Source organism: Barbus barbus, assembly GCF_936440315.1.
Source record: "Barbus barbus genome assembly, chromosome: 29".
NCBI classification, from domain to species: domain Eukaryota; kingdom Metazoa; phylum Chordata; class Actinopteri; order Cypriniformes; family Cyprinidae; genus Barbus; species Barbus barbus.
In genome coordinates, this window is record NC_136757.1 from 23,572,857 (window position 1) to 23,600,820 (window position 27,964).

A 27,964-nucleotide genomic window follows, 5' to 3' on the forward strand; every position below is an offset into this window, starting at 1 on the left:
TCAAGTCCTAAATAAAGTACTAAATAAAACCTAACATGCATTTTGTATGACCCCTCTTATTTTAGTAAAATAATTAACATTTTGCAGATATTACAAACTGTATGTAAAATGTTGACCACAACTGTAAATGTCTACAGACCAGATGGCATGAGGTAAAGCTGTTTATGTTGTAAGTTTTCAATCATGAACATGTAAGATTTTCATTTAACAAACTGGAACAGCCTACTGATACCAGTTTTCTTCCTATAGATTCCCATTAGCTGCTCTTGCCGCTCCTGTCACGCCCGCAGTTTACTAAATGTTTTTGAGTATTTTATGATTTTATGACATATTACAATATGTAATAAAAAAAAAAATCATCCAACATATTACAGGTAAGTTGAGCCATTTAAAGTGGTAAATTGGGGAATTCAGCAGCATTCAAAACTTTAATGTAAATTGTTTTTAAAGAAATTAATGTTTATTCATCAGTGATGCATTAAATTGATCAAAGGTGACAGTAAAGACTTATACAGTGTAACTATTTCAAATACAGGCTGTTCTTTTGAACTTTCTATTCAAAGAATAAAAATAACTGATAATTAGATTTAATTACAATAATTGTATTTTAAATTGCAATACTATTTCACAATACTACTGTTATTAGGACTGTATTTCTTATACTGAACAAAAGACACTTCTTTCAAAAAACTAAAATACACTACAAACCCCAAACTTTTGAAAGGTAGAGTAGATAAACAATTTACAGTTTCAAATGACCGCCATTTAAAAGTGTCTAGATCAAGGGTAGTAGGTTTGAACCCACAACCTTTAGATTACCAAGCCCAGACCCATAACCACTAGGCTGCACCACCACATTCCCAGCAGATGGTTTTAAATATGACCAAGAGAAAATGCCAGCAACGAACCTCACTGCCCAGCATTTCTTAGCTTGAACGAAAGTTTGGATGGCTCGAGTTCAAAATTTAAAAAAAAAGGTATCGGGTGAATATAAATCATTGATCCATCTAGTAAACACACACCATCTTCCAAATTCAGAACCTGAAACACATTCCTCAACACTGCCTGACAGCTGTGTTTCTTCATTACAGAGGCAGATCATTTCAGATTTGAATTAAAGAAAGCAGAGTGATTCATGAAAATTCAACAGATTTGCAATTATACAAAAAAACATTTATTTTTACACTCATGAGCTACAGAGAAGCCAGAGTCATTTTAATATATACATGTTAAAAACTACTTGCATTGCTAAAATGAAATAAAAAGTTAGAAATGACTGAAAAAAAAAAAAAAAAGTAAAAATGAACTTGCACCAAAATATAAGACCCTTTGTGTCTTATAATAAATGCAATAATACAGTCAGATAGCCCTGATTAGTTATTGTTATAAGATACTGAATTAATCTTCTGGTGAGGTTTAATTGTTGTTCTGCGTGACATGACCTATCCAAAACATGAAAATGGAAACACAGATAGCAGACAGATCGGACTGGGCATCTATCAAACATTGAATGATTATTGAAAAGAAAAATCTAATTTTCTGATAAGCAATAAATTATTGCAGGTTTCAGTTTTCAAACATGGGTCATGAAAGTTCAGATGACTTTACAGCAACATGTATATGTATGACTGCTGTATGATCGTTTTTACATACAAGAATCATGAATTCAATGGAAACCACCTGAGCAAAGACAACCATGAGGTTTAAATCAAAGAATCAGATGAATGCATTTGAAACAGCTAGTCAAAACCGAACACAGAGATGTCTGATACAATTATACCATTATAAAGCTATATCCAGAATTTTCCACTTTCTGAAAATGAGAAAATGAGAAGTCCGGTTGCCAGACTGTTAAAACCAACTGTTGCTCAAGCAAAAACAGCAGAACTTATGTTTACCTGTGCAACGGCCATTAACTATCAATCTGGCAACCTAAAGTGAAATCCCTCTGTCTTTTTTGTGTCATTGCTTAGCTTTTTTCAGAATGGTTCCCACTGCAGAGATGACTGTGGTCTTGGTGCCGCTGGCTGTTGTGGTTACAGAGACGACTCCAGGGAGGGTGGCAGTGGTGGTGAGGAGGGCGGGTTGTGCCAGGGTCACTGGTACTGCTGAGTCCCACTTGCTCTTCCTCTTCTGTGCATCTGCTAGGTCATCAAACTCAAAATGAATTCAATTTGCACTAACAGTAAATTTGTTATCAGTAGCACTAACCCAATGTAATACACGAAAAAAATAAAATAAAGTGATTTCACACTTAAAGGGGCTGTGTGTAGAAATCAGAAAGCCTTGTTATTAATGACACTAAGTGAACTGCAGCCTGCATCTTTTTCAGCAATATACCGTTAACAAACATTCAGACTCTGTCCACACTGTTGAGAGCGACGTTTAGATGAATAAGTAAATATGTACTACACGGTATCCTCTCGATAAGAAAAATCTGGCTCTGTGAGACTAGTTTGAATGAATCCCTTATCTTTGCATGACACAATGACATTATAGACAGAATAGCTCTTTCGGCATTAAAGGTGCAATAGGTGTCTTCAGAAAATGTTTTTGTTAAGCTGGTTGAAAGTCTCTTCACATCCCGATAGCAATAATTAAGTTAAGTGATCTAAATGCATTTATCTGTATTTCTATATTCTGTGGAAGGCGTAGGACCAAGAAATGTTCATCCAATTATTGACTTTCCTACCTGCCTGTCAACATGTATTTGCATACCTCTGCGCACCCGGTTCACGCAGACAGGATACGTCATCAGCGCATTCAGGTACGCTGTGCAGACGGAGTGAGAATGGCAGGCAAACATCAACAACCCGATCTTCCTTCCTGGTATTGTAGTACTTTTACTAACTGTGCTATAAAGCTTTCTCACCGGTGAATGACACGATGTATTGTAGTTATGTTGCCTGATCGTCTGACCTGTGAGCATTCAGGTGGCGTGGCTTTGGATGGTGATTTGCAGAGAGGGTGTGACGGCCGCTTTCAGTGCTATCAGGCTAAAGTTAACATTTTCCAAGATCTCCTACTGCACTTTTAATCTGAACATAAGCATTCGTTTCATGTGTCATTAGCTCCCGCACTGTCAACATACTACACGGTATCCTCTCGATAAGAAAAATCTGGCTCTGTGAGACTAGTTTGAATGAATCCCTTATCTTTGCATGACACAATGACATTATAGACAGAATAGCTCTTTCGGCATTAAAGGTGCAATAGGTGTCTTCAGAAAATGTTTTTGTTAAGCTGGTTGAAAGTCTCTTCACATCCCGATAGCAATAATTAAGTTAAGTGATCTAAATGCATTTATCTGTATTTCTATATTCTGTGGAAGGCGTAGGACCAAGAAATGTTCATCCAATTATTGACTTTCCTACCTGCCTGTCAACATGTATTTGCATACCTCTGCGCACCCGGTTCACGCAGACAGGATACGTCATCAGCGCATTCAGGTACGCTGTGCAGACGGAGTGAGAATGGCAGGCAAACATCAACAACCCGATCTTCCTTCCTGGTATTGTAGTACTTTTACTAACTGTGCTATAAAGCTTTCTCACCGGTGAATGACACGATGTATTGTAGTTATGTTGCCTGATCGTCTGACCTGTGAGCATTCAGGTGGCGTGGCTTTGGATGGTGATTTGCAGAGAGGGTGTGACGGCCGCTTTCAGTGCTATCAGGCTAAAGTTAACATTTTCCAAGATCTCCTACTGCACTTTTAATCTGAACATAAGCATTCGTTTCATGTGTCATTAGCTCCCGCACGCATAAACGTCACATCCCTTTGATTTTCCTGGCAAAAAACATCCCAAGAGTTTCACAAAAAAAGAGTCGACAGGTGCATCTCAATTTTAATATCGTGAAAAAGTTTTTGCAAATAAAACTGAAAATAAATAAAATTGAAAGTCAAAAATCCAGTATCTCAAAATATTAGAATATTTCCTAAAATCAAAAATTATTTGCAAAACAGAAACGTTCAAGTTCTTTAAAGTATGTTTATTTATGCACTCAATACTTGGTCAATACTTTAGCACAAATTCCAGCATCAGTGAAGTGTGGCGTGGAAGCGATCAGCCTGTGGCTCTGCTGAGGCACTATTGAGCCTTCAGCTCGACTGTATTGTTGGATCCACTGTTTCTCATCTTTCTCTTGAAAATATCCCATAGATTCCATATGGGGTTCAGGTCAGGCATGTTGGCTGGCCAATCAAGCACCGTAATATCATGGTCAGCAAACCACTTGGAAGCGGTTTTGGCAGTGTGGGCAGGTGCTAATGTCCTGCTGGAAAAGGAAATCAGCATCTCCATAAAGCTTGTCAGCAGATGGAAGCATAAAGTGCTCTAAAATCTTCTGGTAGACGGCTGCATTGATTGTAGACTTGATAAAACACAATAGACCAACACCAGCAGACGCCATGGCATCCCAAATCATCTCTGACTTCGGAAAGTTCACACTGGACTTCAAGCAGCTTGAATTCTGTGCCTCTCCAGTCTTCTTCTAGACTCCAGACCTTGATTTCCAAATGAAATGCAAAATTTACTTTCATCTGAAGAGAGGACTTTGAACCACTGAGCAACAGTCCAGTTCTTTTTCTCTTTAGCCCAGGTAAGATGCTTCTGACGTTGTTTCTGTTTCAGAAGTGGCTTGGTAGCCCTTTTCCAGCTTCATTCCACTCCTTGTGAATCTCTCCCATGTGTTTGAATCAGCTTTGCTTGACAGTATTCTCAAGCTTCCGGTCATCCCTGTTGCTTGTGCATTTCTTCCTTCCAGTCAACTTTGCATTTAAAATGCTTTGATACAGCATTTGATACATGACCCTCTGTGACTTACCCTCTTTGTGGAGGGTGTCAATGTTCGTCTTCTGGATCATAGCCAAGTCAGCAGTCTTCCCCATTATTGTGGTTTCAAAGAACAAGAGATACCCGTAATTTATACTGTAGGGATGGTCATTAATTGAAACTCAAATGTAAATATTCTAATATTTTGAGATACTGATTTTTGACTTTCATGAGCTGTAAGCTCTAATCATCAAAGTTAAAACAAAAAAACTTTTGAAGTGTTTTACTTTACATGTAATGAATCTAAAATATATGAAAGTTTCCCTTTTTGAAATAAGTTACAAGAAACATTTTTCACCATATTCTAATTTTCTGAGATGCACGTGTATAGGATTTAACTGGCAACCTAGGAAGCTGAAGTAGTTTCATTACTAGTTGTTCACACGAGCAAAAAAGTGATTAATGCATGACAATTCTTACATATAACCCCTTTAAGGTCTTTATAAAGTACTACTTTGTGTCACCCCAAATCCACAAAAATGAACAAAAAAAAATACAATGAAATCTAATAAAATGAAAATGCAATAGAAGCCATTTTGGTTTAATTTAGTTTTTGATTTTGTTGATTTCATAGGTTATCAGTAGAATTTTTACTTTGTTGTTTTTTGGAACTGGTACCAAAAAAGAGACTAAATTTACATAAAGATAAAATATATTAAAATATATTTTAAAATTTTCATAATTATATATATATCTTTCAATAATAATAATAAAAACATTATTATTATTATTACTACTACTACAATTCTTATTCTTATTATCAGCAGAGGCTATTATCATAAGAGAGTAATTTATATTATGTTATAATTTTCTTATTTTAAAGCAGCATTAAACCCTCAAGTCCTCATTATTTGCATCAAACGCACTTTATGTACCTGTGGAAGAGGCAGTTGTTGTGTTCGTGGCCAAAGCTGCTGCATTAGTAGTGGTACCTTTTTTGGTGGCCGTCACAAATTCAATCTACAGACACATGGGTAAAAAAAAAAAAGAACAAACATTACCATCAATCAGTGATGTTGTGGCCCAGACAGTACAAACAAATGTTGTAATATTACTTTTATTTCTTTTTACTAAGTGGAGTGCCTCAGGGCTCTAACCTTGGTCTTTTCCTTTTTAGCTTTTTCCAGCTTGTCCATCTCCACTTTCTGAGCTTTGGCTGTGGAGAGAACAGCACACAAATAGTTAACAGATGTAGTCAATTCAATCCATACGAGTTTAAACGTCAAACATAATTTAGAGCTAAACTTACCCAGTGCCTCATAATACGAATCCTCTGACCAGCCATGGGGATCAAACATGTCCTTTGGAGAAGTAAACACAAAAATATTATTTTTGTAACAGACGTGAATAACATGTATTTATGTGGTATTAACAAGTAAACATTACCACCTACTTTTGGATAATTGGTTCCAAGTTCGTCAATACCACAGAACTGGATAAGCTTCTCATAAATACTATAAACACAAACACAAGGTTAGGTTGCAAACAAATAAAACAATATCAAAAGTTAATTTACTTCAGGTTATGTCTGGTGCATTGTGGATCATAAACACTTCTTATCTCCAGACCTTGGATTGCGAAACTCTTTCTTCTTTTGAATATGACTGTTTGTATCAAAGTCTCCGTGAAGCTTCCGCTCGTAAAGTTTACAAATCTTTTCCTAAAAACAGAAAAGGGAATCATTATTTTTCCCAATCATTACTGATATTAACTGCACGTATGATATTGCTAAATGAACAAACTCCATTTTAAGCCCACTTGGGTCCATTTTAAATGCAAAATGTGCAGTACAAAACAAGACAAAAACTGCCTCTTTGCTCCAAGTGTTGTGAGACACAAAGAATGAATAAAGTCTTTGTGCGAGTGTGAGTTTCTAGAACTAGAGGGTGATTTTTGACAACCAGACTCCAAGAAGCAGATGGAGATGTGCCATTTTCAGCTCCTCAATCTGTTTTCCTTCACATTCCAAGAAGTCAAATAAATTGCAAAGTCCTTTTTGACGGTTAAGACACTGATCTTAGTCAATTTGTACAAAATGTGCTACAAGAAAGTTAGCAGCAAGACCAACTCAGATGTATAAGGGAATGAGGATCATGTCTGAGCAGTGATTAAAGCATAGCCACAGGGTCAGGATATTCATCATAACGTGGAAAAAGAACACAGCCCATCTATCAGTACTAGCTGTACCATACTGGAATGTGACAACCACACCTGTGTTCACCTGTCCCGACAGCTCACTAGAGAGAGAGCTGCAACAGGAAGTGGTAGGTTTATTAGGAATTTGATAAAAGATATGAGTAACTATTACTGTAATAAAACAAACAAAATAAGTTCATATATGACCTTGGCATCAACACGGTTTTGACATCACTGACCTCAACAGTTTGCACCTCTAGTCTGGACATGTACTGACAACATGCAAGTTACATGATTTAGGGCGAACTGCCACACCTTACCTCTGGGTGGGTCAAAACACCTGAAAGCCTGACACCTACAACGCAACCCCCCCCACCCGCTCCAAACCCACCAGTGCCACACCCTGAGACAAAAAATGCCAGCCAGGATCTGAACATGTGCTTTAAACAGCGTGCCAAGAACTGAAACAACGAACCCATAAGAACTCTCCTTTTATTACTGTTGACAAGGAGCAGCAGTCCAACCAAAACAAAGCAGCCGAGAGAATGTTTTCCGGCTGGCATATGAAAAAAAAAAACCCAGCAGGAAACTGATACTGTTGATAAAAACATGTTTGCATTAAAGGAACATTACACTTTTTTTGAAAATAGGCTCATTTTACAACTCCCCTAGAGTTAAACAGTTGAGTTTTACCGTTTTTGAATCCATTCAGCCGATCTCCAGGTGTGGCGGTAGCACTTTTAGCTTAGCTTAGCATAGATCATTGAATCGAATTAGACCATTAGCATCTTGCTCAAAAATGACCAAAGTGTTTCGATAATTTTCCTATTTATCTGTGTGCATGTGTGTAAAACAACAAACTGACGATTTATATATAATCATTTATAATTGTGTATACATTGTTGTGATTAATTGTGGCTGGAATAATAATGTACCTGTAAAAATAGTTGCCTGCTGAAATTAAAATGTATTTACACCATCATGACTAGATAGACACGGTGAGATTGTGTTTACTATACATGTTAGCTGTGATCCACTCATAGTAACAATCCTGTCAGATCATTCTTTGAGTGAAGAGTGTAACGTTACAGGTCGGCCGATCTGATTTCGTCCGTTAAAGTTAACCTTTTCGACATGTTTCCGTGTTGTTGTTGCTCAGCAATGGCATGGACGCGATGCTGTCTGGGGGTTTGGCAAAAGGACGGTTTTGACAAAATGGGACCTTTAACCACAGTGTCTTCAGCGGCTCAGATGGAGGAAGTCTATGGAGACTCCTATGTTCGTTAGTGCATTCCAAAACACAACACTTGAAATGCCTCTTTGACAGCAGCTACAGCAAGCAATCAGTAAAGGCGGAGGCGGACCACAGCTTCTCACTCAGGGCTGTATTTATGCTTATAGGGCAGCGTCACAAATGGGTGGGACTTTTTCCCCTCGGTGATGTGAACAAAGGGAGCATCTGAAACAGCTCTTTTGGAGAGACTGTTTATGACTTACTGGTTTTATAAAAAAATGAGTGGGTGGATTTTTAACATTATAGGCTGGTTGTTTTCACACACTGCGGCCACACAACTGTTCAAACACCTTATAAAAGTGATTTTTGCATTATAGGTCCCCTTTAAAGCTTGACTCTTCTGTAGTTACATCGTGTACGAAAACAGATGGAAAATTAAAAGTTGCGATTCTCTAGGCCGCTTTGGCTAGGAACTATACTCTCATTCTGGCGTAATAATCAAGGAACTTTGCTGTCGTGCCATGGGTGCAGCAGGCGCAATATTACGCAGCGCCTGAAAGTCGTCCCCAGCTAAGTTCCTTCATGGATTCAAAAACGGTAAAGTTCAACTGTTTAACTCTAGGGGAGTTGTAAAATGAGCCTATTTTCAAAACAAGTGGAGTGTTCCTTTAAACTGTGTCCATTTTTTTAAAGAATTTGATTCATGCTTTTTTAAACAAATAAAAATATCACATTCTACTGAAAATTCAGATAAGCATATTCACCAAGAATGAACAACACTGATCACACTGTTCATTTGCATGCACAATCTGTGTTGTTTTAGCACCTGATTCACAAAAGTATTTATGAAAATTAAAGTAACGGTGCTTAGACTGATGATGACTTCATTTAAATACCAAAATCACCAAAAACTAATGGACAATATTTTCTGCAGTATTTATTCATTTTTTGTTCATAAAAATACAATTGTTCATTGTTGTTCATGTCAGTTCACAGTGCATTAACTAATGTTAATGGACAACCCGTTATTTTAAATAAGTATTAATATGTTGAAATTAACATAACCTTAAATTAATGAATAGTTTATTGTTAGATCATATTGTTATCTAACAAATGTGAACTTATTTTAAATCATGAGAAATTGACCATCCACTGTTTGTTTTTGATAAGTGATGTTTATGGGCAAATCTGAAAATTATCAAAGTCAATAAACACACATTCAAATAATCATGTAATAGGAATAAATCCTTTTGTTGAAACTAAAAACAAAGAAATTCTGTCCAAAAACCATTGGTTTTGATTTTTTCACAAATGTAATTGTGCTTAAAAGACATTTATTACAGAATGCCTAAAAAAACATCATCTTTAAAGGTTTGAAAATGACCTCACACACGTTTACTGCAGAAGTCTTTAACAGCTTTGTGGGTGACTCCTGGAAATTGCACAGCAGCCAACCAATCAGATTAGAATTGATTTTAGCCCTCTCTTGTCATTTGTTTGTGCAATATGCATTGCATAAGCCTGTGAATGGTCAGCGGACAAGATATTTGATAGCTTAGACCAGCATCTATCAGAAAACAAGCACCGTGAATGAGTGCCTTCAAAACTTCTCTCATTGGAGTCTATGGCAGCATGTCAAGAACATCTCAAACAGAATACAGCAACCATCTCACCTGCAGAAGACTGGAACAACGCCCGGGAGGTTCAGGAGGAATTCGGATCTCATCTGGAGACATATTCCGAACCTTCTCCGAAAACTGTGCTGTGAAGGAGGAGGAAAAAAATACTCAAAGACAGCAAATACATGCAATTTACTTAAAACATAAAATGCTGCAGTGGAGTAATGACAGTAAGTCATACAGTATGCTCATAAAACTAGATTTTTATATTTTCTCAAGAAAACCTAGTAGTGCTTGCCCGTGCAATCTTGCTATAGGTATCAGAGTATTTTTCTCATGTTGTTAATAAAATGCAAGCTTATTTATATTGCTTAATTTTTGTTTTATATATATGAAGAGTTTATTTGCAAAAACCGATCACTCCGTTTTAAACAATTTTCAAAAATCAGGTTTTTTCATTGTGCATTCCAATTAATCTGAATCAAACTGCAGTTGGGTTATTTTGATTTAGGTTCAAAAATAACTAAAAAATACAGCTAGCTAACACAAAAACATGATAACAATAAAAAACAATTGTAAAAAAAAAAAAAAAAAAAAACCGGAGTTAACTGTTTTTGCAAATAAACTTCATACATATATAAAATAAAATACGAGTTTATTCGTTACATTTTTAATCTTCGAAATATATATAAAAATTACCTATATTTTTTTTAAACAGTATATACAGCAAGCTTATTTGTTACATACTGTTTCTTTGATAAGTTTTAAAAAATGTATTTAAATAATTTTTTTTTATTAAATATAATGCAAACTTATTTATATAAACCAAGTTGTGCGATTACATCAATTTTCTTTGCTATAGACGTTTACATATTTCATATAGGCAGAAATAAGCACATATCACTTAAAAATTAAGGGAAAAAAAAGCACATGATTTCAACTGGGGGTGAGGGGGGGGGGGGGGGTACTCCCATCAGTGGTATGAAGTTTCCAAACACAAACATTCTGGATTCTGTATGCAACTTTAACCTCAAGCTATATTTCATTTTAATTTTTTTTTTAAAATGACACTGAACTACTTTAATTTCATAAGCATTTGCAATAAAAAAAAAAAAATTCCCTCAAACTAGAAGCGTCTAACAGCAGTTTTCATCAGACGTCTCTGGAGCGAATTAGCAAGATATGGAATTTGTGGTTGTGCACACATGCAGCAGTGAACACTATTCAAACCGTACTGGTTGGAACAAGCTACTGCCGAAATCTTTCACCTCACCTCCTCTCGTCTCAATCCCACACACCCTTCCTCCCCCATCTGCCTCTCTCACACCCCCTGGCTGCTGTTCTGGGCAGGTCTGAGGCAGCGACTGTGGGCCAAAACATGCCTCCGATTGTTAAAACGCATGACAGACAGACAGACACACACACACACACACACACAGAAGCAGGGAAGGGCAGGGTGTGGCCCTCTAGTTGTGGCACGCTTCCCTAAGCAATGCACAGACACACACACAGACATAAACATGTAAAAACAGGCCCTCTAGCGATGGAAACTTGCCGAGATACTTCAGAAAGGTAAAAGCATTTTTCAGCCAGAGCAGTCTTACGTAAACCGTACTTTTGAGAACAACCCTGTGGCAAAACAAATCATGCACACCTGTCCTGTACTTACAGTTAGAGATTTTAGACTAAGTATTAAAATTTGACGCATAACTCGTCTATAATGGTGAGTTTAAGTGATCAGAATTATTTTTCACCTGATGGATATTATAGTCACATTGAAGGAGGAACCAGTGTCGTGTTCCCATCCACTTTTTTTAGTGGTCTTGGTTTTGCAAAGTATTTTTCCCATTCATTTTTTCCATAGGGATTTTCAAACCAAACCAAACTAACCCAGCTACGAGGTGAATAACAACATAAATTTAAGACAAAAAAAAAAGTACATTTACATTTATTTTAGCAGAGACTTTTATACAAAGCAACTTACAAATGAGGAATACAAGCGATTTATATTAAAGAGGCAAATAAACACAAGAAGTGCTTGTAATACAAAGTTCAGAGTTTTTAAAAATTTGACAATAATAAGATAATAATAATAATAATAATAAGGCTTTAATGAGGCAAAGAGATACAATCCCATGAATTACAAATCAAAATAAAAAAAGAAAATATTAAACTACTGATTTAAAGATGTTATTTATATAGAAACAAAAACAAAATGTTTATTGCAAAATACACAAATATCAACAATACACAAACGTCGTTTGAGAACATAAGACTGCATTAGAGTGGGCATTAAAGAGCTCTTTTGGCTCGTTTCGATTTTCTGATTGCTGGAGATTTTTTTGCAGAATCATGGGTAATGTAGTTTTTCCAGCAACTCCACTGTTAAACAATTATTTAAAAATAAGTTGAAATAAAGGTTATCTTTAAAAATAAATTTCCCTATGGATAAAATGAATGGGATTTTTACTTCCAAAATTGGCCCACTACTGTGACCAGATTATTATATAGAGACATGTGGGTTCTTTTGACTGCAAGCGACCACCTGGAAACCACCCAGAACAACCTAGCAACAAAGCCAGAACAACAAAGACAATCACAGCTCAAACGTTCTTAGAAAATATAGAAAACTTCAGTATAAAACTGTCATTTTATGAGATTTATGAGTGTGTGATTATATTTGTGGCTGTCAAGGATTCAGCTTCATGTAGTTGGTCTGAAAGCTGTGTTTTATAAAGCATTCAAGCATATCCTAATAATTACAGTGTGATTAGAGTAAATGTGGTAGCAGCAGGCAGCAAGTGTGCACAGGAAAGCTGGCAAGACGAGGGTCTTCTATAAAAGCTCTAAAAACCCCACTGCTGCTCTCAGATTTCTAATCCCTGACCTGATTTACAATGTGATCTTAGCTGATCTTAGAACAGTAGATCTCTCTCCATGGGTCGGTTTTTATCATTTCCTCTCCATCAGAGTAATCATGCAGTGACTGTAAGTGACTCACTTCTCAGGCATCTTCAGAGATCAGTGTCCACCCAAACAAGTGGCACAATCACACACAAAGCCCATACACCAACTCCCATCTCAGAAAGACTCCAAAAAAGAGAAGGAGGGAAAATCAGAGACGAATCTAAAGATCTTCTGTCTTGCAACCACAAAGAAAATCTTTGAGTCTCCAACAAGACCTTCCTGTCTATGGTCTATTCTGATTTTTGCACATTTTAACGAGAAGAAAAACAAGACAAGGTGGAACGTACGGTTACTCGCCAAAGTGTGTTGTTTTTCCATAACTCCCTACAGCCGTAAAAAAAAAAGAATATTCGGTCTCTGACTGCATCAGAAAGATATATGCGATTTTACACATAAACACAAAGGGAAACTTAAAGGTCACACATCACAAACTTCTAGTGCATCCTCCATGTGTTATGTTGTTAATAATGTTGCACATTATAAAGTTTTTTTTCCACTCTCTCTCTATATCAGGCTGAAGTAATAATACCAAATACATATTACTATTGACGAATTGGCAAGGAGGAGGCTAATCATCACAAAGGCCTATTAACACTAAGGATGATAATAGCTAACTATTCTAAAGCTATATAATTATAACGATAGTAACAGAGGAACAGTATCAAGATTCCACTTGATTTTAAAGTGCTTGAGCATTTAAAGCAGCAGATTACAGAACTGCAAGTTGAGCTTATTATAAACGGGACGAAAGTATTTTTGCATGCTTGAAATGCTGCTATTTTTAATTTTTTTTATTGTCAGGACTTGATTAATCTGCAAAATACTCAGCAGATTACTAATATAAATGACAGTACTAAATCAGAAATCATTGTCACCAGAATAAACCAGGATTATACTTATGAGGTTTAATAGAAAAGTGATGATCCGATCCTGAGGTCTCACTATAATCAAACTAATCACACAGGATTTCCATAAAACATGATTGAAGCAATCCAACCTGGGTCACTCATTTCCTGGGCAGAGTCAATACACACACACATCCCCCTTAGCCACTTTCTGACAAAGTGATTACACCATGTTGCCTGGAGCACATATACACATCGGTGCTCTCTAACATATACGAGCTAAATTTTGAAAATATATTTTATTTGAAGATGACAGTATAATTTATTAAATTTATACTTACCAACAAGCTCATTGGGGTCTTTAACCTCCACTTCTGTGATGTCCTATAAAAGAAGAAAAGGACAAACATGAATAAAAAAAATAAAAAAAACAATAACACGTTTTACTTCCGATGTCGTTTCAAGTCAGCATGTATGTGTACATGAGATGAATTACGATAGACCAAGTAATATATTGTTAGAACGGATTAATATTTGGCCATTTTGCCATTATCAGCATGGGCTAATAACAATGTATGCTTGTTCATTTAACAAGTGTTAGTGCCCTCTTGTGCCAACTCCAAGTCCAACAACAGCAGAGCCAAAGGATCATTTTTTTAATAAAAAAAAAAAATGACATTTATGCAATTTTGTGCAGATCTTAATAAACTACTATCTATTCTAATGAGAAACGTGTTTTTACAGCACAGGATTAAACCGAACACTTTTAAAACACAAAATATCTCTCTTGGGAGGCTTAAAAACTGATGGTGATGAAATCAGCACCAAAGCGCAAAAGCCCTAATAATTAAAACTGGGCAGAAAAATACACTGGGCCTCAATTCACTGTCCTCCTTTACACAATCTCACACATACAGTCACTCAGCAACAGGATGTGCAGATGGAAGAATGGTCTCGTAAAAGCGCCCAAGTAGAAAATCTGTCTAGGACAGCAAAGAGAAAGAGAGATATGACTCACTAAGCAATGAATCTCTTGTAGCCAAAAGCACAAATCCTAACAACAGTCCTTTCACTTGAAAACCCAGCTTGGCAAAACAATGAGACACAAAAAAGGACCCACTCAGGTGGGGGTCCTGCCCTAAAAGAGGTCTTTTTCATTTAGATTAGCTCAAAAATTGGACCACAGGTTAATGGACCTACTTCTTGCCATTTCATTGTCATGCCCCTGCATGCACTTTTACAAAAGCAACGACAAAAAGAAAAAAAAAATGAATCATAAAGTTATAAGACACTTAATAAGTGAAGATTACAGCCTGCATTTAAAGGAATAGTTACTTTCATGCCATTCATCCAAACCCATATGCTGTTGTTTTTATGCAGTAGGTGCATAAAGATTCTTCAAAATTACCCTTTTTACGTTCCAATGAAAACCAAAACACCATATGGGTTTTAAACAACAAGAGGGTTAGTAAATGTGAATTGTAGTTTTTGGGTGAATAACAGTTAAAAGGACAAAAATGAACTGAACTCACATAAAAAGCACCATAAATCTTACATTTGGAAAAGTCATTGTTAGGCAATTTAAACTATTTATTTAATTACAAAACATGTTTTGGTGCTCTTTAGTAAGCATGACGAACAGTGTTCTGTCTTTGGGGTGTGGCTCTAAATTTATGCAACATTGCAAGCTTCTGTTATGAAAAAGTAATGTCAGTGCATGAAATAACTTGCCACTGCAGTGCTTTGCACATCTGAAATCCTTTTAGATGGAACTGGAATTTAGATTCTTGCTCTTGGAACTTATAATCAGAAAATCTATTCATAAAATAGCAACATAAATGTGCTTCTGGACACTATCATGATGAATACCATATACACACATACACTACTGCTCAAGAGTTTGTGGTCAGTAAGACTTTTTTTTTTTTGGACAAATTAATTGTTTTATTCAGCAAGGATGTATTAAATTGATAAAAAGTGACTGTCAAGACTTTTGCATTGTTACAAAAAATTCAATTTCTAATAAATGTTGTTCTTTTGATCTATTTCTCAAAGAATCCTGGAACAAAATGTTTGATTTTTACAAAATACTAAGCAGTACAGTTCAGAATAAGAAATCTTTCTTGAGCATCAAATCAATCACTGGCATAATGCTGCTGAATAATTTTAAATTATAATATTTTTTCTTATTATTACTGTTTTGACCGTAGTTTTGATCAAATAACTTTTAAAAACATCTAATACATTTAACTGTCCCCAAACTTTTGAAGACTTTTTGTACATTTTAAATGAATGTAACAAAAGTAACTGTGCATAACCCTAATGTTCAATAAGTATGCATGAAAACATTAAGGACATGCTGCATTACTCTCATATGACCCTTCTCTGCAAGTTCAAACACACATGTTGTTCCTCAGTTGGAGTGATGCTGTGTTTTCTTGGTTTGAGACCAATCACAACACTGCAATAAACTGAGGACGGGTGTGTCTTGGGTTTGATACCCTGAACTCCAGAGCAGTCAAGGGGGGGTTTAGGTGGGGTCACATACCTTCCCATCATCTTGGGTCCGCCCTGAGTCCGACTCCTCCTCTTCCTATGAAAACAAAAATGAACAGGGTCACCACAGACACATTAATCCCAAAACCACTCAAGAGCTCCCCCTTCAGGTGTGCAAAGTTTCAACCATGGTGCTCTGAGAATGACTGAATTCAGTTCTGACTGTGGCCTTTTTCTGATTAATCTAATTATAGTTGATTTCATATTAATTATAGGTGATATAAATTATAGTCTATGCCATACAACAGTCTTGACAGACTGTGGGAAATGGGATCAATCAAATAATCAGAGTTGAAATAAAACAAAATGGGCAATTTTAAATTTGGAACTAAGCAACTTTTAAAATTTGGATGTAAAAAAGAATATGTGTACCAAATATCAGAACCACTAGATCATAATCTTTAATTCAACAAATCAGTGTGTTGCTAAATTATGGAACATTATTGAACTTCTATATGGCACTAATTCTATTAGCTGTGAAGAACAATTAGCATTAAAAACAGATGGAAATTTTCCTACTTTATAATTATCTAAAACTATTTAAATGTATAATTTTCCTAATGATACTGATAATTAAAAAGGACAATAATAATAAAAAAAACTATTTCAACTATTATCAACCATAACTAACTATTTTTCAGCTCGTAAACTTTCAGCAAAGCTCATTTTATATGCGCTAAATATAGGTAGAGACGCTCTCCTGCCTCATTCGTATCAGAAACTGAGAAACAAAATAATTGCAGCACTGTAAATAACGATAGCGGCATTAACATACAGTTTCATGTTATTTTTAAAACATATAATTTTTTATGCCGAGCATGGTAATCCCAGGAGAATTTAGACACCTAAGTGTACATTTAAATGCTGACAAATAAACACTATCGTAACTGTTTAGGCTAATCTCTTGAACGACATCATAATGTTATTCTTGATAATAAATATTTTACCTTTAGCCATGAACACACTTTTTAAATCTTATAACATTTTAAAGCCTTTATTATTTCTCAACTCTACATCTGTGCAGTAAAATTCACTTTTCATTCATGAAGACAACGAAGTAATGTGCCAAAAATGTGTCTCTTAGAGGACTTTTTAAGATGAAAATGACATGAAATGACCAATGACCATTTTAACCTGGCAGCAGAGGATCAATAATTGGCTGCAGCTGCTATTTCAACTGCCTAGCTTTTTTTTCACATCTTTTGAAATTATTATAAAATTAATAACATATTATTATAACATATTTTAGTACTTTACTGCTCTGAAGTAAAGTATAGCAAGTGCAGGAAGTCACAAAGTCACTTAAATTGACTTACGGCATGATTTAATGGATTCACTCACGTACATTTTACACTTGCATTTGTAATTCCTGAAACTGTATAGGACGATTGGTCCTCTTAGACAAACAAAACTTTTCTTCAAATTGTGAATGGATTATGCCTCTTACGGCACAGTACAGTACAGTTGACTGGAAATGACTGACCTGGCTTATCTAAAACCAGGAAGAAATCATGCATATGCTTAATTGTTTGTGGTTGCAGAAATGTAGTGTTACTTCCTTTTATTGCAACAGGCTCTGATCGTCTCGAATTAATCAAAGGTCCATTAAAAATGTGAATTTTGTGAATTACATTTCATGTGGATCTGAAATTTGTGGTTAATACTGACCGAATTTCTAGTGCTGTCATCATCACTGTCCTCATTCTCCGAGGGCTTCTCATCTGGCTCCTCCACACGACTCACATCATCCTCTCCATAAGCAGCCGACACCAATCCACCATGAGATTCTGACAGACAAGCACAAAACAGCTTCTTCAATTCCACTGAGGCCACAGTTACAACAGTATATACTAGACTTACTAAATATTGTTGCTACTGTAAATCCATAACACACTATTATGAGATATTTTGTGACAACAGTTGAGACTACCTGTCGAGTCAATGAAGGTTACAAGCATAGTTACATAAAGCAGAAGAAGAAAAAACATAAAAAAAACTTTAACATTAAGTAAATAAAGCAGGAAACAAACCAATTTTTCTCTCCCCTATACAAAACTCAATGGTCAACTGTTCATCATAATAGTGTCCGTACTGCTACCCAGCAATTAATAAAATACACAATTGAGCTCATAACAATTTAAATAATTCCTGTTTTGTCCATTACACAACATTTTGTCATTCGCTGTTATTTATTTACGTTAACTTTACGTTAGCCCTACACTGACAACAAAGCCGCCAGAGTTACAAACTCACAATATGTACATGCTTTTCCTATCACTAATTAGAGTTTATACCTTGATCATCCGTGTCTGGATCTGAATCCGGCTCTGAATCATCTCCATAAGCCGCTAGTGAAGTGAGAACAGCATTCTTTTTACCGCTCGCCATGTTCAGCGCTGGCGCACAATAGTGACGCTATGTTCAGCTCGGTGTGCGCATGCTCGGCGTTTTGAAACGCGCGTCGCGTAGGACACGTAGTTCTGTTTGGTTTCCATAGGTTACCACGACGCTTTTGGAATCAGACGTGCAAACTTTTGTTAGAGTTAACACTTTAAAGTACAACAACAATAACTAAAAATTACTAAATGATAGTATTTATTACAACCGATGCCATACTGACAGTGAAATTATGTGAATATGCCCCCCGAACGGAATAAAAGTGCTACTCCATCTGAGGTAACTCCAACGGGGCCAGCTGCTGCTAATAAAAACTGGGAAGCAGCTCTTACTTCTGCTGTATTTGAAGAGGTAACTTAATATATAAATGATCCTCAAGAAACCGTTGTTTCTTCTTCTAATTCATCTTCTAAATTATCTACTCAAATCAGCATCATTTACTTGTCTTTTAATTACAATGTCTTACTTACAAATTAGCATCATTTACTTACATTTTCATGTTGTTCTAAACATTTTGACCTAATGTGTGACAGAATCTCAGTCACCATTTACTTTCACTGTATGGAAAAATATACAATGAAAGTGAATGGTGACTAGGCCTGTCAGCCCCTAAAATTATGTATGTAGAATGTATGTTTGTTTCAACTGACGAAAAGTTGTTTTTGTCTCCTTTTAATCATGCATGACTTTAGAATGACTGGAGGGCCAGTCTGTCGATGGTGCAGGCAGAAAGAGCAGAAGACGAAGAACTCATCAGCGCCCTCCTGCAGGCGGCCCAGCTGCCCCTGCGCAAGCTCTTCAGTGTGCTGTCCTGGGAGGACACTCTGGAAAAGGTCTGAAATATGGTTTCTGTTCAGTGATGATTCACATCAGATCCTTAGAGAGTATTATTAATAAGTTAATTGTAGATGGGTGTTATGGAAAGGAATACATTTAATTATGTTTCATTACTCTGACAAAGATCAATGAACTGGGAAACCCAAAGACCAGAAAGACCAAAGATGTTGCCATGTTTTGTGAGGTGGGTATTATTATTCACCATAAAAATTTAAATGTTAGTATAGTGTTATAGTCACAAAAATCTATTGATCATGTACAGTTTTGTTTTTTGTCTCCAGTCATCCCGTGATGGATGTATAGTTTTGGAGCAGAAAAAACAACCAGTTTGAAAGTTAAAATAAATAAACAAAAACATAATAATAATAATAAACAAATGTTAAATTATGTTGTCTATTCATGATTTCAGTTAAATGTCTTTTGTGCTTCTGTAGGTGACTGAAGTTGCAAAGTCTATAATCTTAAACCCTTGTGCAGATCATTGCATGTGATATCATTAAGGTTCCACATATTACATTATCTTCCACTACTCTCTGTAGCTGGTGTTTGGAGCTGCTATATTTGAGGGGGTGGCATGTCTGGTATATGACAGCCTGGACTGGAGGAGACAGTACAGCCATTATCTCAGCTGTATGAGGTTGATCCAGGTGCCAGAGGCCTGCAGATCCATCCAGCAGTCCCGACCTCAGAGCTCCACTGAGGTACACATCAGCCTTTACTGATAGTATTGCTGTTAATATGCCAGAAAAGGTATAAAGGTTTTGTGGGTTTTAAAGTCTTAATTGGCCTTTCCACAATTTAAGGCCTTAAAAGGTCTTAAATCCATAAAGTCATGGCATTAAATGTTGCATGCATTGCAAAAAATGAATATTTCCTTATAATTCTGTTACAAATATAATCATCCATAAATCAAGATAAAGTACATTTACCAAATGTAACGCAAAGTCTTGAAAAACTGAACTAAGTTAAGAGAGTTTAGGCTAAAAACAAGTTTATTTTTTGAGCCCATTGGTAGATATTTCTTCTTTTTTTAATCATAAATCAGCTCACTTTATTTTAAGACCTCTTACATGTATGTCATTTTGCTTCTGTATCTTTATATAAAAATCTTTTATAGCAACATATTGACAGTCATAAGTCTTAACTTTACCTTTATAAAACCTGCAGAAACCCTGGCAAGTGCAAAAAAAAAAAAACAGTTCATTTCTGAAGAATCTTGTGGCAGGATGTGCATGTTGGTTTTTTTGGTGATGATATTTATCATGGTTTATGTTCTAGGTTTTACAGACCCCAAGGAAGAAAGTAGTGTCAGAGGAAAACCCTGGTACAAAACACGATACACTGTTACTGAGCTTTGGTTTTACATATGTTTTACATTTACATATGCAGATAGGAAAAATATGATTAAAGTTCCACAGTCTCTCATTGACTTTCATGAAGAATGTAATAAAAACAATGTCAATAAAATTTTAAATGAATTCATGTTGAGTCATTAAAAATAAGAGCACAATATAAAATATACATAGACATTTAAGGTTTAAGTTACACAGTCTCCCATTGATGTTCATGCAAAATGCAATCAACAATAATAACATTTATTAAAGTCATATTTAATTAATGTAGTGTCATTTAAAATGAGAGCACAAAATCCTGTACTCACTCACATATCATTTTTTCTGTTATGGTGTCAAAATATCCTAAAATTCAACCTTTGGCTTTCCACAGCAGAGCCAGAGTCTCCTGTTCTGAGCACAGAGGTGGATATGAGATGCTACTGTGACCTACTGGACAGGATTCCTACTGAAATCACATCTGTGCCTCTTATACTGCATTGCATGCTGGAGCAGGTAAGGGCACTTTGTAGGATTCAATATAACCTTCAATTTGAAAAGATAAAAGAATGTTGAACGTATCACTGTATGAGCATACAGACATAAATATAAAAATAAACAAAAATGTGCAATTTTCTTTTGATTAACATTTGCACACAGGTTTCACGATCAAATGGGTACACATGCCCTACTGAACGAGGCACATCTGCTGCAAGATGTTGATTTCTTTGAAGAGTTGGCTGCTACATTTGACTTCCTGTGAGATTTTTAGGTGGTGGCTTCAGAACAGGAAGGATCCGTTGATTCACAAGAGCGCTTTGATAAAACAGATCAAGATCTAATCAGTTATCTGCTCTCATCTGTGCTGAGTCTGCCACAGGATGAAGAAGACCAGGTAAAATGTATGGATTACACCAATGCTACAACAGCAAAAAAGAACGACTATCAAAATCTAACTATAGTTTTTCTATTATCTATACTTGTGTAATGGCAGGATTTCATGGAGGCTCTTGAGATGCAGAAAAGCCCAAAGAATACTGATCTGAAACACCCTCTCCTGCTCAATCACCATGATGAGAGAGCGAGGAGACTCCATCAGCTTCCTGTGAGCATGTGAACGTACATTCACGAGGCTCATAATAACAAAGGATGTTGGATTCAAACAAAAAAATTTTGAAAGCACACACAAATGTTTTATTATGTGCATTAGCCCACTGATCATGTTTCAACCCTAAAGCCTACTGTATCATATTAAGGCCAATTTCTAAGGCCTCTAAATTATCAACCAAAAGTGATGTACTTATGCATATGTTAAAGGTCCTAGATGGTTTTGATGTCATCAAAATTGAAGCAGACATCATGAAGCAAAGCCATGTGTGGACCAACCTGATGTCCAGACACACTGAGAGCACCATCGATAGACAGACCAGATCACAGGAGCTCCTGTATTTGTGCACTGACAGTGAGGAGGAACGACAATGAATTACTGTTTTTACATTAACTTACCCAGTTCTTCCCAAAGTAAATTCTTAATGTGTTTCTTCAGATTCAATGAGCTGGTCTGAGCTACAGAGGCTTCTCCAGCTGTTTGTGTTTGAGAGCATGCTGTTGACTACAGTGGATGAGAACGGCTCTAAAGGATCTCGATCAGATCCTCCAAACCCCACACCATGGGACAACACTGTTGAATTCACCAAACATCTGTACTGGAGCAACAGAAGCATACCAGATGCAATGAGAGCACAAGAGCCGCCAATATACTTCAAGTGATACAAATACATTTAAATTCTAAACAAATACTTTTAAAGCAAGTCTTTTGTTGTTTTATTTTTTAAGGATCAGCAAAAAGCAGTGCTGGGACTGACGAACAAGCGGTATGACTGAAGTTTTAGGGGGGTAAAACTGAAATTTGAACATTATATTATTAAATTAAACATTTATATTGACACCATCTTGAGCAAGTGATTGTTTTTTAATATATTAATACATTTAACCAAAGCAGGGTCATGAAGTAACTGTACCAGATCTCCAGAAGTCATTGATTCGTCAGTTGGGACACTGGAACTTTGTAGAGAAGCACAGTGCTTATGTTTTTCCGCAGGTACCCACCTTCAAATCTCACATTGCATCCTTATGTTTGATATTTTTGCAATTTAATTTTGAAAATCTATTAGTGGCCTAATGGTTAGAGAGTCGGACTCGTAATCCAAAGGTTGCGGGTTCGAGTCTCGGGCCGGCAGGGATTGTAGGTGGGGGGAGTGAATGTCCAGCGCTCTCTCCACCCTCAATACCACGACTGAGGTGCCCTTGAGCAAGGCACCGAACCCCCAACTGATCCCCGGGTGCCGCAGCATAAATGGCTGCCCACTGCTCCGGGTGTGTGTTCACTGCTGTGTGTGTGCACTTTGGATGGGTAAATGCAGAGCACAAATTCCGAGTATGGGTCACCAAACTTGGCTGTATGTCACTTCACTTTCACTTTCAATAAAAGATGACAACAAATGAGGAATTTTTCTGCATTTTCAGGTCCTTCAGTCTGCATGTGAGGCTTATAGATGTGTGGACACATTTTACTGTAGCAGAGACAATGCAATATATGTCATCTGCCACAATTCCATGAGCCCTCAGAGGAGTTGCAAAGAATTCTGGGATGCATCACTTCACACAGATGTAGGCTTCAGGTACTTTGTCTCATCGTCAAAATTTTACATGATCCAATCATCCAAAGCCAATTTATTTTTAAACATTTGCTTGATGCATTTAATGATCATTTTTCCAATACCAAGATTTTTAATTACGAATTTACATTTTTAGTTTTCCTAATATGTTGACAATATTGGAACATTCTACAGAGAAAATGCTGCACTGACATTTACAGTTAAAAATGTCCGTTACAAAATATGCAGAATATTATAATATAATATAATACAGTATAATGTAATATTCGTATAGAAACTACTTGGAATATGTGGCAGACTCAATCACTGAATGGACCAGGCAGGAAGAGGAAAAATGGCAAATGGAGCAGGAGAAGAAAGAGGCGGAAAGAACTCCCATTCAAACCCCTTCAGAGACTGACAGAAAGAGAGGCAACATATTCATAACTAATGTCAAATATACTGTATATGTCTCTGAGCAAAGAGAAAACATATAGACAACATATCTATACATCAACTATATTAGATATTTAAAAATACCTTACTATGAATTTAATGATGTGCGTGTTTAAAACTGAGCTTATTTCTTTTAGACTCCCCAATCTCAGACACATTAGAACCGTATATAAGAGAGGACTCTCTCATGTTAACCATAACATATAAATATTTATATTATACACATTTTCAGATTTCACGATCCTTACACTGGGCTTTCTTCTCATGTATTTACTGTAGGCTTGGAATATCGAGCAGGAAAAATTAAAGGAGGAGGAACAATCCAAAAGGACTAAGAAAGAAAAAGGAGGAAAAGCAACACCGAAAGTAGGAGAGAGAATCGACTCAGTAAAGGAAAACAAGAAGACTCCGCTATCCTCAAGAAAGAGTGGAGACAACATGTCAAAAACACCCAGCTCAGCTACACTGCCTAAAGACAAGACCAGAGACATTCTTGAGACGCCTCAAGAACCAGCAAATGAGATGAGAACAAATGTCTGAAATATATATTTCCACATAAAATGCTTATTGGCTATAGTCTAGATTTAATGGTGCTAATTTTGAAATGAAATGTCTAAATGGTTGTATAATTCACACAGGTTTTCACAGGATACAGTTTAAATGGAAAACTGGTACAGGTTGCTGGCAAAGTTCAGTCTCTTTATCCCTGTGATGGAGGACAAATTGATGTGGAGAGTTTTCACTTCACACAAGGTTTGAGAATCCAAACAGGCAAAAAAGTACATGCACAAATACGTTATGCCTTATATAAATTGGTTAACCTTATATTATGAACTTAACCTCTTAACCTTTAATGATTGGTTTACATCTCTAGGGCTGACACAAGTGAAAGTATGCGTAAACAAGGATGGCCATCACTTCTACACACACATTTCAGAGAGAAAAAGAGAGGACAAACTAAAGGATTTTGACATGTGCAGTAAACAAGGTATGTGCTGCAAAACTATTTCAATAGCTTGAATAAAATCAAAAAAATCTTAAATCTTAAATATCTACTCTACCCATTGTTTTGCCCAATCCAGCTGCTGATGGAGTCAAACCTCTCTTTTTTTTCTCTCATAGGCAAGGCTGATTCTAAGGTAAATACAGAGGATGAGCAACAAAGGTCCACAGAAAATGAAAAAGCAAAATACTCTCTCGAGATTAACGGGGGATCTTGGACCACCACAACCCCCTCTGGCTCTGTGGCTGGAAAGGAAGTTAAAGTACAGCCGATACTGGCCTATCATGCTACAGACCCCTTCAGTGGGACAGTAAGTGTCTTGTGATTCATCTCATTGGTGTCAATAGTTGATTGTTGTAATACAAATGATACATGTATAGGCTCTGTTCACAAGAGAAGACAAAGTGCTATCTGTGCTGAAGAAAGATGGAACAGTGATTGTGGATTACGCTGATGGGACGCATATTGCCACCTTCTACAAGCAGGGGGAGCTACAACAACATCTGAGCTCAGGTGCAAGATTGTTTTTATGCAATAATGTTATAAAAAGGTTCTTACAGTGTGGACGGTAAGAGATTAAATCTGATTTCAGGAGAGAAACTGGTTCGGGTGGAAAAAGCTGAATTTGCAACGGTGATAATGGACTATGAGGGAAGAGCATGTGATGCTATTTCCGGGGATGGCACCTCCATCAGCGCAGCTGCTCATGGATCATATAAAGTAAGAGGATGAATGGAAGAATATGTGAGATGTATGTGTCAACATCATGTGTAAATCCACTCTCCTCTCTTCAACTTAATTGTAGATTTATCCTCATGGTGGAGGTGTTCTTCATATTGATAAGGATGGTGGGACGGTGTACACATCTCACCAGTCTCAGGAGCAATCAGAGAGGAACTCACTAGGCCAATACGTAATGAACCACAGAGCAGATGTCCTATGTCATGTGACAGACCCCGAGGGGAACCACTTTCAAGTACTTTCCATGAAATGTCTATTGTGAATATCTATTTTTCTAGTTATGATCAGCTTTAAAATAATTGAGTATAACTGTTTTTGTAAGTGCAAACTTCAATTTAATTTAATGTTTTTTTTTAAACACTTGAGAGGATGTAAACAACAATTCAGCAATTCTGTGTGGCTGTTGCAAAGTGACAAGTATTATTATTTATTCATATTTGAATTATCGGAATATTTTTACTTTTCATCATTTTATTTATTTTTAGGATTTTTTATGCTTTTCTCATTTTTATTAGTTTTTTAATATTTTATTATTTTTGTAATATTATTTTATGATGCTATTTTAATACTTGCCAGGGCAATATTTCTAATTTTCATTTAGTTTTTTTTTTTTAAGTTTAAGTTTTTCATTGAATGTTATATATTATTTTAATCTTAATTTCAATTACTGAAAACAAGTTTTAGTTTTAGTTAACAATAACAACACTGAAGTGACAACAGACTCTTCTATCCAAGTCATCCTGAATAAAAATCCAGGACATATTCTATGCAGGTTAATGCAGATGGTCAGGTCACTATCACGGCTAATGTTTCAGAAACAAAGGAGCCAGAGACAGAAGCAGAGCTTCAACAGAATGCTGGCTTTAAAACACACCCACCCAGGTAAGTCCCTTCAGAATACACACCCAAGGTCACTTAAAGTAGATTTCCTTACTGGAAAGTTAAAAGACTAGACATGAAACTAGCATAGCTATGTAGGATATCAGGAACAGGGTCATTATAAAAAATATTTACTGCAGAAATGAGTATTACAAAAAGACGTTATTTTTCTCTGCTATTGTTTTTATGCAGTTATTTAATGTAATGCTAGTGTTCCCACTCACACTGTTGTGCTGTCATTGGCTTTTCTCTCGGTGTTAAATACAGTACTGTACAAATATATTTAAAGCAGTAAGATTTGTTTTGGAAAAAAATTAATACTTTTAATAAGAAAGTATGAAATAAGGTCGGAAGTGACAGTAAAGACATTTATAATGTTACAAAAGATTTGTTTTTCATTTGTATGCTGTTCTTTTGAACTTTCTACTCAAAGAATCCTGAAAAAATGGATCACAGTATCCTTAAAAATATTCAGCAGTACAACCATTTTCAACATTTCAACATACAAAATGTTTCTTGAACAGCATATCGGCATATTAGAATGATTTCTGAAGTAATAGCTGCAGAAAATTCAGCTTTGGATCACAGGAGTAAATTACATGTTAATAGAAAACAGTTCTTTTCAATTGTAGTTATATTTCATAATATTTTTTTACTGTATTTTTGGTTAAATACAGTTTGATCAGCCTTGATGAGTGTAAGAGACTTCTTGAAAAACATGAAGGAATCCAAACATTTAAACAGTAGTGTATTTGCTTGGAAAAATTACATTGCATTTTGTTTGCTTTCCAAGGGACATGTTTAAAATTGAATAATTGTTGTGTTTTTGAGGTTGTTTGTGGTGCATGAGGACTGTTCAGCCTGAGAGCTGCTGAGAGCTCAAGATTTACATTTATTCATTTAGCTGACGCTTTTATCCAAAGCGACTTACAATTGCTATATATGTCAGAGGTCGCACGCCTCTGGAGCAACTAGGGGTTAAGTGTCTTGCTCAGGGACACATTGGTGTCTCACAGTGGATTCGAACCCGGGTCTCTCACACCAAAGGCATGTGTCTTATCCACTGCGCCATCACCACCCCACATCAAGATGTGGAAGATCTCCTACAGAAGGCTTACTGTGACTCTTCTATCGTCGTCCTCACCGACCCACTGCCAGACTCACAACGTCAGGACACTTTCCATTCATTCTGCGCATTATGTTACTGGCCTCTGTCATTATTTTCAACATCAATCCTTTTGAAATTATGTTTAATGCAAGTTTGCATTAATGCAGCAAGTATAATACCTTAAGTATTGTTCTCATGATTGATTTCTCTTCAGAATCATTTGGCATCACTCTGCTAAGGCCCTGCCCAGACATCAACTCTCATTGGCTCTCATCCAAGCAAGACGATGACATCATTCCCACACACCTCAAATCCAGGAAATGGGAGTTATTCCCTGCATTTGAGGTAATTTATAATCTATAG

At 36.2% G+C, this 27,964-nt stretch overlaps 2 protein-coding genes across 10 annotated transcripts; one reads left to right on the forward strand and one right to left on the reverse strand.

The window, feature by feature from the left end:
* Window positions 1–446: 446 nt before the first annotated feature.
* On the reverse strand, window positions 447–18,625 carry LOC306849755 (SAP30-binding protein-like). Of its 9 annotated transcripts, none has more exons than XM_079385043.1 (12): window positions 18,487–18,597; window positions 17,861–17,979; window positions 16,185–16,229; window positions 13,978–14,020; window positions 11,098–11,188; window positions 9,879–9,967; window positions 6,404–6,495; window positions 6,229–6,289; window positions 6,085–6,136; window positions 5,933–5,991; window positions 5,711–5,795; window positions 447–2,141 (listed from the first exon to the last, which is right to left on the reverse strand). In XM_079385043.1, exons 2-12 carry the CDS (start codon window positions 17,911–17,913, stop codon window positions 1,963–1,965), a joined length of 849 nt encoding a protein of 282 aa, XP_079241169.1. In that variant the 5' UTR covers window positions 17,914–17,979; window positions 18,487–18,597; the 3' UTR covers window positions 447–1,962. The 9 variants fall into 9 exon arrangements, with proteins under 9 accessions (XP_079241169.1, XP_079241165.1, XP_079241168.1 ...); XM_079385042.1 differs by having other exon boundaries at window positions 1,155–2,144; window positions 18,487–18,590; XM_079385044.1 differs by having other exon boundaries at window positions 1,161–2,141; window positions 5,768–5,795; window positions 18,487–18,625.
* Window positions 18,626–18,829: 204 nt separating this feature from the next.
* Window positions 18,830–27,946, forward strand: LOC306849124 (sperm-associated antigen 17-like; the record flags this gene model as incomplete). The annotated part of the gene is made up of 20 exons (XM_079383966.1): window positions 18,830–18,940; window positions 19,282–19,422; window positions 19,551–19,610; window positions 19,966–20,127; window positions 20,705–20,750; window positions 21,152–21,273; window positions 21,530–21,652; window positions 21,752–21,862; window positions 22,075–22,219; window positions 22,304–22,523; window positions 23,710–23,878; window positions 24,150–24,404; window positions 24,509–24,623; window positions 24,745–24,858; window positions 24,993–25,183; window positions 25,254–25,386; window positions 25,466–25,593; window positions 25,679–25,849; window positions 26,387–26,496; window positions 27,816–27,946. The coding sequence occupies 20 exons, from the start codon at window positions 18,830–18,832 to the stop codon at window positions 27,889–27,891; spliced, it is 2,703 nt and encodes a 900-aa protein (XP_079240092.1). The 3' UTR covers window positions 27,892–27,946.
* Between the last annotated feature and the right edge of the window lie 18 nt (window positions 27,947–27,964).

Bases quoted from the DNA above. Each gene is read 5' to 3' on its own strand.
- LOC306849755 (XM_079385038.1), bottom strand. From the start codon at position 18,580: ATGGCGAGCGGTAAAAAGAATGCTGTTCTCACTTCACTAGCGGCTTAT. The intron at 16,230-17,860 runs GTCAGTATTAAC...TTGTTTTCATAG, and splicing joins ATGACAGCACTAGAAATTCG to GAAGAGGAGGAGTCGGACTC. The intron at 5,992-6,084 runs GTAAGTTTAGCT...TTCTCTCCACAG, and splicing joins TTCGTATTATGAGGCACTGG to CCAAAGCTCAGAAAGTGGAG.